We start from the raw sequence: 15,358 nt of genomic DNA, 5'->3' as shown, positions 1-15,358 counted from the left end.
ACATAAGTGCAGAGAGCAATGGGAATCTTTAATAGTTACCTGGCTGTAGTCTTCAGACATATGCCTATGTCCATGCCTTGTACCGCCTACTCCGGGCACCACTGCTACGCCAGTGACCTTCCTGCTGCAATTGCCATGCCAGAAACCATTTACATTTTAAGGGCTAACAGTCATCTAGGCTGCCTCCCCTACAGCCACTACATATTCACTTAAATTCTTCCCACACCTCCTCCAGACACCTCCCTCTATCGACTCTCCTCACCCCCCCCCCCCAATAAAAGGCGTTTGATTCAGAACACAATTCTCGAAAATCTACTTCACAACTTTCCAATGGCTATCCCAGGCAATCCTTGCATCTGCCTGTTTGAAGGCGAACTTTAGCCAACAACGCTTGTTGATTGAGTCTGATCAGATCCTAGTTCTGATGTCTGTAGATATTTATGGCTTTGACTGGTTTATAATGTAGTGCTAACATGCTGTCTTCCAGCCGTCTCATAATGCTTCGACCTATTGAGTTCTTGCTAGTAAAAACAGACAGCAGCATCGGGCATACTGTTGAATGCAGCCTTTGTCAGCCATGAATGTGTGACATCAAACTATATTACTGACATTTGTGTATCATGCATTCTGTCATTGCAATGGCCTTGTAGGCCTCTCTGAAGCATGGCCGTATCCACGTTTCTGGTGTCACAATGGCAGACTAAATCTTCAAGCATCCCGTGATAATGTGCTACTGGTATTTTGTCCTGGGTGCTTTCAAGGTTAGGTTACTATGTCTTCTTCAGTGATGAGTCGATCTGTGATTCTGGTGGGTAAGCGCAAGGGTAAGGACTTTGCCAATTGGATAGGCCTCATCTAAGTCAATAGGCTTGGCCATTGCCCTTCAGATGGAGACCTAGATTGCGTTTCTTGGTTTCAATACTGCTGGGTACCGTGATAGTAGACTCCATGGCACATCTTGACCATGCTAGATATACACAGTGCGTTCTGAACAATGTGCTCTGTTGGAGGTTCGTGTGTGGCTTGCCCTGGAGGAAAGTGCTGATGTAAACCCAGTGATATCCAACTGTATCACATATTTGCATTCTGTTGAATGTATACAGTGTGTTGGGTTGGATGTTTGTGTTTTCTTGCCGCTTGCGCAGTAAAATCCATTACTGCTTGGTGGCAGACATTTGGGGGTTTTGCATGTTTACAGGCATCTATCGGATGCCTCACCAAGAGGCCAGCAAGGAAGTATGTGTATTTTCACCAAACGAGAGCAACACAGTGGGCCTAGTTTTCTAGACCGTGACATGATCAGAAGTTCAGCAACCCTTTTAAAGGCAGGTGCACTACACAACAATTAAAGGCTCGGTTACCACATTCTTCCCCTAGTGAAAATGTGTCAATTATGAGCAAGGGTTAAAATACTTATTTAGCTAACTTATGCAGCTATTGGGACAGCTGAGTGTAAACCTTGTTAAAATTAAAAACTCATTAATCAAGAGGATCAGGTTGACTTACACCATTTACTTCTAACGTAGAATTATGTGTCTGGATATGCCAATGATTCACGTGAACATGTACTTTTGAGTGCTTCACATTTTTTTCATGACTTGTGTGTTCTCTAGCAATTTTGACCCTGTAGGGCTTGGGGTTCTCATGGGAATACCCAATTTTAGCCACATCCACTGTGAATATGAAAAAACAAATATCATTAGGATAAGCTATATGGGGACATTGACGGCTTTATGGGTTACAGCCTGCCGGCACACACATTGTCACCCGGTACCTTTCAGATAACCAGAACAGACAATGTTTTGGGGAATAATTGTTCCCCTCTGATAAATCTTTAGTGTAGGTGATTTGCACTCTGGTTACTTTTGGGGATTACAGTTTTTCAATCCTGCTGAAATCATGTATACATTTGTAAATTTAGAACTGGCATTGAGCTATGTGTCTACGCAACTACTTTTACTTTTAAAAATAAAACACTGTCGAGACATTGATTTATTGTTATTGTTATGCATTGCTGAGTTATGAATGTCTAAACCTTGGCACTTTCCTTAGTCAGTTTTGCACTGCTACGGCTTGCAAGCTTCAAAGTCAAGGGCTAAAATGCATACGTGGTCACCAGCTTCATGATCCCTGGTACAGTGGCATTAGAACACAAGAGATAAAGGACCCCTTTTGATACAATTACTGTCCAGCAACTTATGATTGCTGTGGGAACCTCCCCGACACTAACAAGGTATTTCTCACCTCCATTGTAAATTTTGGAAATTAAAATTTTGCCCATCTTTGGCTGCAACTTTAAACAAGCCTTGGCATAGCCAATAGGCCTCGCCTTTGAGACCTTATAAGTGTTTAGCCATGCAACAGTTGCATAACTAAATACTTATAAGGTCCCAAAAGCGAGACCTATTGGCTATGCCCGCGAAAGGAAAGTGATCGCGATCAAACATCAAAGCGGCCGTGCGGCCGCGAAAGTGAAAGTAATGGCGCACATGCCCTGTAGCTCTAGGCTGGCCTCGTAGCACTTTTTGGAGCCCTCTCAATAAGTCTCGCCAGACCAGCGCATGCGCAGGGTCAGGCGATTGGAGCCCTCTCAATAAGACTCGCCAGACCAGCGCATGCGCTGGGTCAGGCGAGACCTAAAAACATGGGTGCTTGCTTTGAATTGATTATTGGCATTCTAACCACAATATCTAACACAGTAAAACTGGATTGAACCGACACCTTGAAACAGTAACTTACACATTCAATTACAATTGAAAACTGTTGTTTAAAAACATTTTAAGTGCATGGGGTATGGCCTGATGTGAAGGAAAATGGTTCCCTGAGCTCTAGCTCCATCTCCTCAGCCCCGCATCATCATCTCCGAAATGAGCTAAGTGCACTAAACACACTCTAACTATATAGACAAGTGCTCCGGAGCAGGTAGGGAAGGAGTCACAGGATCCAAAATCGCTCCTTGATGCCTCCACTCTACGGGAACAATGCTACCAAGAAACAGGCTCTCTTCAGCCTATGGTATGGCCGCCTTTATACCAGTAATGTGGCGAATCCGTAACTAAAGAACCAAAGAGATCGGCCCAGATAGGACTAATACCATATCAATCCTCCAATCACTAGCCTCTCTACAAGCAATCTGAAGTGAGTGATTTTACCATTACAGACATTTCAGCTGTGATACACACAAGCAGGCAACAGTCAATTAAGATGACAGCAACCCTGTAATTATACATATCACCCCAAAACTACACCTGTGCTCAAGTGGGAGTTCCACAATCTTAGAAGCGGCACGATTTCAAATAACCCGCTACCGCTTACGACTCCGCTGAAGTAGCATGGCCTAAAAAACGGGTTGATTGAGGTCCACAGCATGGCTGCTTCCTATTCCACAATGCCATGAGGCGGCAACTAAAGAGTGAGCGAGACTGCAACAACTGGGACAAAGACCTCACAGTGCCTCCGATCGATAGCCTCCTCACAAGTACTCAAAACCAAATAGTGTGGCCACAATTACATCTGTGTTCACCTGCGGATTCTACCACAGTTGTGCAACCTTGAAAATTGGCTGTATGCAATCTAAAACATGGTCACACACCCTCCCGTAACGCGGTGAGGCTGCAACTAGAGTCTTGGGGTGAGCACACTGACCAGAGACTCTTTCCACACCAAGCCGCTGATCCCGTTCTTCCCTGCGTACAAAATGCAGTAAGTGCTTGTGCTTCTTTTGTCTATTCTGTTTCCCTCCCGAGCTAAGAGCCCTAAAGTTTACGCTGTGGCCTACCTGCATGATTCCTCTTCTTCTTGGCCTTTTCATGTCGGATCCCCAACTAGCCGTGTTGCAACACTAGACGCAACTCCGTTCCACCAGGAGAGCAGACTGCATCTCCACAATTAAGAATAGTGCTTCACTTGCCACTTTGGTGCCCAAACTAGCTACCCTAACCATATGTGACCCTCTATAACTGAAATGTAGGGCATGACATCACCACTAGAGCAGAGTAAAGAGACTTGAGAGGTCTTCAACACTATCTTTAAGAAGGATTGTCTACACATTACGAAACACCACACTCCTGAGTAGGCGTTCGTTTCAGCTTCTGTGAAAAGTGTCCCCAACTCCAGTCGGCAAAAGAGGGGGTGTACATACATCATATATTAAATTAAAGGCTCATCTCACTGAGCGCTGTAGGAAGCTGGCTCTTTATATAGTATACCAAAAAGAGATATGCTGTGCAAAGAGTCCAGGTATCCCTTATGAGTGGACAGGGGCTTGCTCTAGAAATCCTAAGGGGCTCTATCTAGGGTAGTATGGTCGAGCAGCACTAATAAATAAATATATGAATCCAGGATTTGTAAAGTGCAGGAAATCACCCATGAAGGTACCAAGGCGCTGCATTGTAGGCACAGGAGATTAAGTGATTTGTCAAGAATCACAGGATGTTGACGCCAACGCCGAGACTGGAACCTGGCTCCCACTAGCTTTGAAGTCGGCAGCTCACGCCTTTAGACCACACAGAGTCAATAAATGATGCACACAATCAAAAAGGAGATCAACACCAATTTGGAGAAATAACAGGTGTCTTTCTATATGTTTTGAACCTGAGAACTTCATTATCAGGTAAGTACTTTTTTTAATAGACTTTATACAGTTTTAGCCCAGTTAAACAACAGTGCGTTTTTGCGCATAATTCTTTCCTATGGGGGGAAAGGATATTTGCTACATACATATACTTGCGATGCATTTTCGTGGGACCCCTTTCTGTTGTGAGTTAGTAGAGCTACAGGGACCAAAGTTCCACCAGCAGATCGATTGTATCTACCCTGGTGGGTCTAGGTGCAGAGGTGCTGGATAGGCTGGTAGCCTTGCACGGTATGTGGTAGAAGGGAAGGGTGGCCACCTGGAAATAGGCTGCAAGGGGGGACTTGGGGACAAGTCCGGGAGCTCCAAACAAGGGCTCAGGTATTGAGGGTCCTAGGAGCATGGAGGTCAGTCGGTTTCTTTAGGACAGGGTGGGACGGCTTGGATGCAGAGTATTTGTGGTCGGCTGACTATCATGCATCAAGGCACTCACTGGTGTCAGTCCGGACCAGCAAAGGGGGCTAAAAGAAGACAGCTGGGCCACTCTGCGATTCTGATGTCCCTCGGAAGCTGATCATTGATGATGTTTTTGGATTTCTGCTGTTTCCGGCTGAACTTTCAACAAGCATTGGATGCTGCAAGGGTCTGGTCCCCCGGTATTGGTGCAGAAGGGCTCGTGGAAGTCCTAGCGTCTTCAGTCCTGGCAGGAGATGGATCTGACTTACTTGAATGCACTGACCCTCTCCTGGGAAGCTACTGCTTGGTGGACCCAGTGGACAGCGCTTCTTTAAACCGGACATCGCGGTCAGTGGCTGCGGGGGAGAAGCTCCTTTACTCCAAGGGAGATACTGGCTGTGGGTTGAATTGCTGGCAACCCTCCGGGGATTGTGGGGGATGCAGAGCTGTAGGATGAGTTGGGTCTTTTCAATTGTTGAGTCTCTGTGTGGCGGGCAGGGTTTGTCACCAAAATACTAAATTTAGGGGTGTTGGGGGAGTGTAGATTAGTAGCCAATGGGATACCTACCCTTGGGGTACTATGACCCCTACATGACCACTTCCTGTGGGAAGTAGGAACAACCCAGTCCCAGTTTGATAAATTGTTCCATAACCAAGAGAGCAGAATTTTCCTAGAATGGGAAACATCAGGCAGCTCATCTTAGGGGTGTAACTGTCCTGGCTGTGCTCCACGTCAACTAATTTCCCACCTGTTCTCATAACAAATGGGTCTCAGGGGAGGGAGTGGCATCTTCCAGGTCTGGGGGATGCACGGTTCGCATATCAAAGGCAGCATGGCTTTGAAGCCTACATCCTTGATATGCTGATTGCTAGCCATCCTGTTTGGAGGATGTGTTAACACCTCCTGCCAGAGCAGACATTGTTCCTGACCTCTGAAAGCGGGTTTTCTGACCTGCTAGGGGGTCAGAAACTCATCTGTTGTGGCAGGCTGAACTGGACCAGTCAGTCAGCACACTAATGGACTAATAGGATTCAGGGGGTACCTCTAAGGTGCCGTCTGGTTGCATGTTTTAATAAATCCATCAATGGAATCAGTGTGGGTTTATTAATACAAGATGTTTGATACCAAACATCTTTGGTGTCAGTGAAGCCCTCATGTAGCTGAGGAACACATAATCACCAGTGTCCAGTACAAGTGCTCAAGATGGTTTCCCTGTTCACTGGTAATGTCCAAGAATCGATTTGGACATCACAGGGGCATATCTGCTCATGCAGGTAAATCCTCACATGTAATATAATGCACCCTGCCTTAGGGATGTAAGGCCTGCTGTAGGTGTGACTTACAAATATTGCATGCAGTGTCAGCAGGCATTGCACACAGGAGGTGTTCTTTGCTGTGTCTTCACTTTTGTCTGTACTATGTCACGGAGCCAGCAATGGCAGTTTGCATGAGTGTGGTGAGGGGTCCCTTAGGATGGCACAATATATGCTACAGCCTTTAGTGAGCCTCCTTAGCATCCATGCCCTAGGCACCAGGGGTACCACTCGCTAGGGCCTTACACAGGTGCCAAAGGTACTGCCAATTGGGGAAACAAGTCCCCAGTTTTTGGGAAAGAGATCTGGCACTGGAGACATAGGTAGCAGGAACCCAGGGCACTTCTGTCAACATTGCATCAACTACCATACACAAAGAGAGGGCGACTACTTCAAAAGGGGCACTTTTTTGCACCTACCAACTGAGTGTGGTTGCCCCCCACTTCAGCTTACTTCAAATCAGTTTGTTCCAAACAGCTAAACCGTCAAGATGGCTGAGAAAGAATCAAAAACAGGTACGAAAAGGACAAAGCAGAGCCTCTGGAATCTATAATTAAAATAACTCAATTTAAGGAAACAATAAACACCCTTTTTGAAAAGCTTTTCCGATGTCTTACAACATGCCCAGACAACAAAAGTCAGAATGGACATTATGCACCAAGATATGGGGGGCATGAAATCGGATATCAAACAAATACCTGACAAGCTATCTGTAGCCGAGCAGCACATCAGCGACTTTGAAGACAATCTCCACAAAGAAAGACCTCAGCTCATCACATAAAATGTCAACACTGATGCAACGCTCTATCGCTCAACTCGAGAATTGAAATAGGAGGGGCTACATAGGATTTTTTGGCTTTCCTGAAAACAGCAAAGGAAAATATAGCTCATGCATTGACTTTCCAGAGGACTGACTTCCTTGCAACACTAATATTTCTTTCGACAAACGCTTTGAACTTGAGAGAGCGCATTGTATCACTACACAACAAAATTATCATGCTTCCTCAGTGGGACTGCCTAGACCAATAACCCAGAAACTCCTGCATTACCAACATCTGGAACTAATCCTGAGCGTCATACGTGAGAACAGAGGTATTAAGTGGGAAGGTCACCAAATCACTGGATCACCATCTTGTAGTACTATTCCAAAGACTCTCTCTCTCTCTCTCTCTAAGATCTAAGTTACAGAACCCGAACATCCTCTTTTCCTTTTCAGGGCCCGCCAGATTTCACATCACCTACATATGTTCACCGCACCTGTTCCATGATCACCAAGACCTGGCTTTTTTTTTCTTTTTTAGATAACATTCAAAAGGCAGAGATGGATACATCCTCTTTCAATGCAATGTATTGCCACTTCCTATGGGGCATCAACCTCCTTTCTTTTTTGATAGACAGTTACGTACACCCTTTGATGATCTGTATGTTTTGTACAGAACACAATTTGAGCTTGCCTGCACACACTACCTGATAATGTTCTTTTGCTCATATATCTCTTTGTCACAAGCGTAGCCATCTTGTTAAGGTTTGTATAGCATCCTCACAGCTCATGACTGTGGTTGTTATCACATTTCTTTATTACTAAGCCGAATATTACATCTATTTGTCATTCAAATAAAGTTGCACTACCAGCTGCGATTGCAGCCTGTTTCTTACTTGACAGCATCCAAGTGAAGCAGAGGTAATTTCACTCAATTCTCCCAAAGGCACTGCAATGCCTCACTAATTTGCCTTTTTGACGTCTATCCCTCCCACTGCTACTTACCTGTTCCCTCCTTCTGCTTCCTGTGCCACAGTACTAAGATATTTGACATTGTTATTAATTTTTAACATCAATGTTCTACTGGTATCCACCTCTTCTGCTACAAGGAGATTTCCTATGTGAAGGATGCTCACGCTGACCTTTCTGTATTGTTTCAATTCACTTTAGCTGTAAATTGTTTGACTTTGCCAATTCTTAGGCCAGTAAGTCCACTTACCTGCTCTGAAACTTGTTTACAACCACAATATGCTCAGTATGTTGGAGTTGTTTACTCACTGTTATTGCTCTAATTCAACCTACGCTGTGATACACATCAGTAACAATACATATGCAATAAAGCTCATTCCACATTTATGATTCTGTTTTGTGGCACCCAGAAGATGTTTGCTCTCATCCTTTGGGTCCCATGCTATTCCTTTTTCGGGTTGGGCGGGGTTGGTGATTTAAGGTGGGTGGGGATGGGTTATGGAGTTGGTGGGCTCTAATTTATTGTTGTATTTATTTTTTTCTGTATCTCTCTTCTCTCCTTTCTTCTGGTCATAACATCATGTTCAGCACGGTTCTAAGTCACATCATCCACACCATCCATGTCTGCAGGCTTTTGATGAAAGACACTCTTGCCATGAAGTATCCCCTCACATGATACATTGGGATGACCTTGGTTAAACGTGCAGCTCCGTCGTTTCACCATATCATTTATGCTGAAGACTGATTCCCTACAACGTCTTTCACTTAACACAAAAGGATTGAACCATCCAGTTAAGAGGAGGAAAGTTATACAATAAACATACACATTCAAATGTGATCTACTGCTCCTAAAATAATCTAAAATATCTCTCACAGACATCTCCTCCTTTATTGCCCCATGGATCTTGGAGGTCATAGGTTCACCTGTAAACAGGAAGAAGAATGGGGTGCTTACTGTCATCACCAAACAAGCAAATATTTGTGTATTAGACATGCTCTCAGATCAAAACTGGAGGTGGATAGTCAAAAAACTATTGAAAGCAGGTGAAGAATTTTATTTGCTGAACTTATATGCGCCCAAAACTAACAACATAAATTTCTGGAAACACATTGACAAACTTATTGCTGAACTCCCCAATGATTCCACACTGATAGTGGGAGTTGACATCAACCTTACCTTTGACCCCACTATAGATCATAGCTCAAGAGCCAAATTCAGGATAACCTCATCCCATAAAATTTTACACAAGATATGTTCCAGCTACTCTCTTGTAGACAACTGGCGTATTCAGCACCCGTACAGCAGAGATTATGCTTTCTTCTCTCACCCCCACCAATCATTTTCCAGAATTGACCACATATTATTATGTAAGAACTTGGCTAGGATGATCATTGATTCTTCCATTAAACCTAGACAGATTTCAGATCATTCAGCTATTTTGGCTTCACTAGACTGGGCCACAACCACCCCAAATGATAAATTCTGGAGACTTGATCCTGAAACATTACAAGACTAACCTCATTTAGAGAAGATCTGCAATGCTCTTGAAAACGTCTTTCAGGACAATCATCCTGAAGACTGATATCCCCAGGTGCTCTAGGACACCTTCAAGGCTACTATTAGGGGGGTTATAATCAGAATCAGCTCCCAAATTAGTAAATCTGCAAACACAAAGATGAAACATTTGGAAACTGAAAATAAACAGTTAGAATTCAGGCATTACTCCGAGAAAGGCATTCCTCTATTAGACACCCTAAACTGGAAAAAATATGAATTTAACAAACTCCTGAGCAGCAGGGCAGTCCACTGGGTAACCAAATTTCACTCAATAAAATCATGTGCTGGCAGTACTACTGGTAAAGTGTTATCCCATTACTTAAAACATAGACAAAATTGTTCACAAATTACCCCCATCAGGGACAAGGAGGGACAGTTACACTTAGACCCTCATAAAATCTTCTGTGTCTTCCTAGAATTCTATCAAACACCATATGATGAAAATACAATTTAATTTGTAACTCCAAAGATAGCTTGACATAACTCAACAATCTTAACCTTCCTAAACTAGATGCCCAACACCAGTTTCAACTAAATCAGGCTATTACAGATTTGGAAATTCAATCTACTATTAAATCCCTTAAAGTCAGAAAGGCCCCTAACCAGATGGCCTTATAGCCCACTCCCACAAATTATTCAGGGAAGAGCTGCGACTACTTCTATAGGACCTCTTTCAAGACTATGCCAAGACTACTTGCATAGGGTTGACCATTGCAGAAGCTATTAGTGGAGTAGTGTGGCTCACTGGTTAGAGGCGGCAGACCCAGAAGCAGAGGACGGCCCGGGACCAGGGTTCAATTCCCGACGCGGCAGGGTCGTGGACCAGGGCCAGCGGACTCGATAATTCTCGCCTCGGTGTCCACTCTAACCAGGGATCACACTCGGCAACTCTGGGCATTAGCTTGCCTCATCTCCACAACAGCCCCCCACATTCGCCGGGGATGCCTGGTTTCACCTTGGAGATACCCAGGAGGGACCATCTCACAGGGATAGCAAGGACGGGTTCCCCAGCGGTCTACAGCAGCACGACGCCTCGGCAGCAGTGCGCTTTACAAAAAACACATACACATACATTATAGCTCTAATTCCCAAGGAAGGCAAAGATCTCACTTATCCCAAAAACTAAACACCAATATCGCTCATCGACAAATATATACAATAAAATACTGGCTTAACGTATTGAACCACTTTGCCATCTCTGATTGGCCCCTATCAAGCTGGCTTCCTCAAAGGCAGACTCTCCAATGACAATATTAGTTTAGTAGGCCACGCATTACAAATTGCCAAAACTAAAAATCCATCCATAGGAGCCACAGCACTCAGTGCTGAAAAAAGCATTCAACAAGGTTGCATGGCCCTTCTTAAAAGCCATATTGTCCTGCTTTAATCTAGATGAATCATTCATAAACATGGTAATGGCTCTGTACCCAAATTGCAGCACTACAATCAGGTCTAATGGTGTATTATCTGACTTTTTTCCACTCAAACAAGGCACCAGACAGGTCTTCCCTCTAGCCCTACCCTCTTCTTTTTAGTCATTGAACAACTCTTGTTAACCTTTAACAAACGTATTACTTTAATAGGTCTAAATATTAATGGCAAATCTTTTCAAACAGTAGCCTATGTGGATGACTTACTAATAATAACAGAACACTCAGACATTGCTATTCCAGAAATTATGGCCAAGATAGAAAATTATTCCTCAGTTTCCGGCTACGCCCTCAATAGGGATACATTCAAGGTTCATCCACTTAATATTATCTGCACCAAAGAGGCAACCCAAATTTATTAAGTATTTAGGTCTCAAATGCAATGATGACAGCATGGAATGTATACAACACAATGAGTCCTTGGTCCTCTAAAACGTTCAGAAATTTCTGGAAGGTTGGACACCAAAATTCCTGATATGATGAGACAAACTCGGATCCATTACAATGGCTATCACTCAGATTATTAACTACTTACTAAACATGCCCTCATCTTCTGCTCAGATGATTTCTTTCACAACAAACATTACCTTCGTAAACAAACTAATATGGAATTCTACAAAATCTCATATCGCCCTAAAAAAACTTTGCCTACCCAAATATTTAGGTGGTGCTTATTTTTGCAGACCTCAGTAAATACCAGCTCACCTTTCTGGTTGCCCAAGAGGCAAAATGGCTTGATAATACCTCTGACTTCATCCACCCATTGCTCTCCCACGAACAATCTCTTACAGAAGATCTCTCATTGATGTGTCTCCTAACCATTTCCATTTTCGACACCATGATTCTGAAACACACGAGAAATGTTTTGATACATCTCGACCTTTGTATCTTAGTGGAAAAACATATAAACTTCTTACAGACCTCAATCTGGTTCAATAAAGACATTAAAGCTGATCTGATATCTCAATAGGAAAATCATGGGGGTCAAAGGGAATTTCTACGGTGGGTGATCTTGGCTCCAAACAAAATCCCTTATTTATCTACACCATTGAGCAGAAATACAACATCTCTTATTACTCTGACCTTTATAACTTCCTTAAACTCAAATTAGCCATCTCCAAATACAAAGCCTTCTTTTTTAGAGATGCCTAGCTTTCAACCCTATATTGTTATTTCCAAGAGGTGGACACGTGGTCTCTAAGATATATCGAAAACTCAAACCTATTTGCACTTCGTTATGTTCCACTACTTAACAGAGGTGGCGCACTGACTGGTCCCAAGACGGACTATCTAACCCATCAGACAATGACTGGACAAAATTGTGGGCTTCTCTACTCACTAAAAAAATCACACCAAATTTTGCCCAGACCAAACTATACCTGCTTCACAGAGCCTTTTGGACCCCACACCACTTGGCTGCACTGAGTTTCGTGGACAAAGACACCTGCTGAAGTTGTAAATGCCAAAATGCGGACCTTGATCACATGATGTATGCATGTCCTTTGCTCCACACTTTCTAGACTAAAATCCTCAACATTAGCATCATTTATATTGATCTCCCTAGGAACGTTTCGTTTTCTGTTTGTGGAACTTTCAGTCCCTCATATATGACTGAACTACAACAGGATGTCTTACTCTTAATAGATTTAGTCCCTTACGCCACTGGAGCCTCACTTTTTGTGTCTCTCTGGTGGTGCAGATTACAAAATCATATCTATGAGATCACGTAAAACCACTATGCCTGGCTTTGAATGGCCTCCTAGATGTGGAGTAAGGCTTGGCAGTGAAAAATGCTGGGTTGCCTTACTCTGTGCTCCCGAGGCATACCATGGACATTGCAGTGAGTTTTCCCACACAACACCCATGGATTTTGTGCTCTGCCAGATTTACAAGATCATGTAAACCAGGGGAAGCACCACATCCTTACGCCTCCCAAGGAGAGGCGCAACGAGGATAAATATCTTTATTTCTCCTCGCTTTTTCCTCTTTCTTTGTGTGCAGAACACATAGAAAGAGGAAAACGCCTTTTAGGATTGTTTTTGTGCCCCTTCCTGCAGAAAAACAATCGTGCTAACAACACACACAAAAACAATCCTGCCACCAACACGGGCAACCTTGCACTTTGACGCTAGGCTGACAAAACAGCTCCAGGGCTGGGTGAAAGGAAGGCGCATTATTGCATACATGCATGCATTCCTGTCCCACACCAAATCCCCATAATTAAGGTCTAAATGTTTACCTTGGCCCACAAAATCAACCTGTCTTGGAAATCAGTGGGGAATGCCTCCAAAAATAGATGTTGGGAGTGGATGAGATACTTTAGGAGCGCACACTCCATACTGCCTACCCAGCATCCCTGGATCTCGGATAATAAAACTCTATCGAACAGCCGAGTCTGACACCTTAAGTTGATCAATCCTTCCTGAGTCACTACGAAATACTCTCTATACGCCATCACTACCAACATCCCACTATGCTGATGTGCAACCAAGATTTTGGTGCTTTCTAACATAGTCTTGCGGACACAGCCTATTTAGGCTCAACAGGTCCTTTACATTACCCGCATGTTAACTTTAGCAGCCTTCCTTCCACTCTTTCGCTTCTCTAGTTCTTTGTTTTTCTTCTTCTTCTATCTGCCTCTCCTTTCTTCTTTCTTTTCTTTTCTATTCTCTTTTATTTTCCCACCACGTGGTTGAGCAACATAGATATTGATACATTAGTGTGCTCTCTGATCAACGTTTACTGTTTTTTATATAACCCGTGTGTAAATTGCCTTGCAACTGTACTGTTCGTAATGTATTTAATTCATGTATGAATGCAACCGCTGTTTTGCACCAAAATCTTTAATAAAACTTTTAAAATAAAAAAAAAAACTTGTAAGTGCTTTTGGACCGGGTGTTAACTAATATGAAATTCATTGGAGATTGAAAGGCATTTGTTGGAGCTAAATATTAAAGTTAATCATTAAAAAATAAGTGTGAACATCTTAGTTCCAAAACATAAATGTTATCGCAAAATTATGCTTTCTCGAGAAAAAATGGTAAGTGCTGTACAGGAGCCTTATGAAACCGCGCATTTTCAAATGAGTAGGTTTAATGATGACATGCTGCCTAAAAATGATGCAAATTGTCTTTATCTTTTATCTCAATCTGAAAATTGTAAATTGTAAACGTGTTTCTGCCTGCAGGTGTTCGTGTGCGGCCATGACAGCAAATCGAAGCAAACGGTCATGGAGATTGTCCGGACTCTTGGACTCACCCCACTTGACCAAGGTTCTCTCGTAGCAGCAAAGGATGTGGAAAATTACCCACTACAACTATTTCCCATGTGGAAAATGCCCATGCGCATATCTACTGCGCTCGCTGTAGTCATTTTCTTGTACTGTCTGGTTACCGAGGTGATCCACAGCTACGTCACCAAAGGAGAGGATTACACATATGCCATCATGATTGCAATTCCGAACAGAGTCTTCCCAATCGTCTCCCTCATCCTTCTTGCCTTAGTTTACCTTGCTGGCATCATCGCTGCAATGATCCAGCTGTACAGAGGAACAAAATACAGTCGCTTCCCCGATTGGCTAGATAAATGGATGCTGTGCAGAAAGCAGCTTGGACTTGTCGCCTTAGGGTATGCCTTTCTGCATGTTATTTACACGCTTGTGATACCCATCCGATATTACGTAAGATGGTGGATGAACAATTGGGCCATTTCACAGGTAAGATGAAGATGGTAACACATGGAGTATTTTGGAAAGAATGCAAATTTAGAGGGTTACTGTTTGTCTAATTAGCGATGATGGCATTGCAAAAGTAAAAGTGTTGGGACATTTATCAAACAATATTTAAAGTCATGCACTCAACACCCTAATTACTTAGATCCATGTTTTACATTGTTATTTTAAGGAACCATGGATTTTCATTCTTTGCGTCACCCCTAGTGGATGGATAAAATATCAGTGGCATGACTCAAAAATGCAAATTTGGCACTTTTATACTATGGGCGATGTTAAAGTTTTAATCAATAGGTTAGTTTGCAAAGCAGAATATTAAACTCTAACTGGATACCAAGCTTTTCATGGGTCAAAAGATTACAATTGGAAAGTAAATTAATGAAAACACAGTTGTTTGAGGGAGTGCTGTGAATATTATGCATGCTTTTCACACAAAAATCGAATTTTTCAGATTTAAATACGTTATTCAGATGTTTTCTTTTCAAAATGTTGATACTGTTTGTGAATAGTTTCAAATGCTATCTAAAAGCATTTGTTTATTACTCTCAACATTTTTTAAAGCCATTAA

General features: G+C 42.9%; 1 protein-coding gene across 2 annotated transcripts in view; it reads left to right on the top strand.

The window, feature by feature from the left end:
• LOC146789339 (metalloreductase STEAP4-like) overlaps positions 1–15,358 on the top strand; it is an 81,903-nt gene that overhangs the window by 48,705 nt on the left and 17,840 nt on the right. For both annotated transcript variants that reach the window (XM_085631184.1, XM_085631185.1), the window contains exon 3: positions 14,248–14,775. In XM_085631184.1, the coding sequence (XP_085487310.1) occupies positions 14,248–14,775 (528 nt within the window). The remainder of the gene's footprint in view (positions 1–14,247; positions 14,776–15,358) is intronic.

The sequence above is a fragment of the Triturus cristatus genome, chromosome 10 (genome assembly GCF_964204655.1).
Source record: "Triturus cristatus chromosome 10, aTriCri1.1, whole genome shotgun sequence".
NCBI lineage: Eukaryota > Metazoa > Chordata > Amphibia > Caudata > Salamandridae > Triturus > Triturus cristatus.
This window is presented reverse-complemented; position numbering and strand designations above follow the sequence as displayed.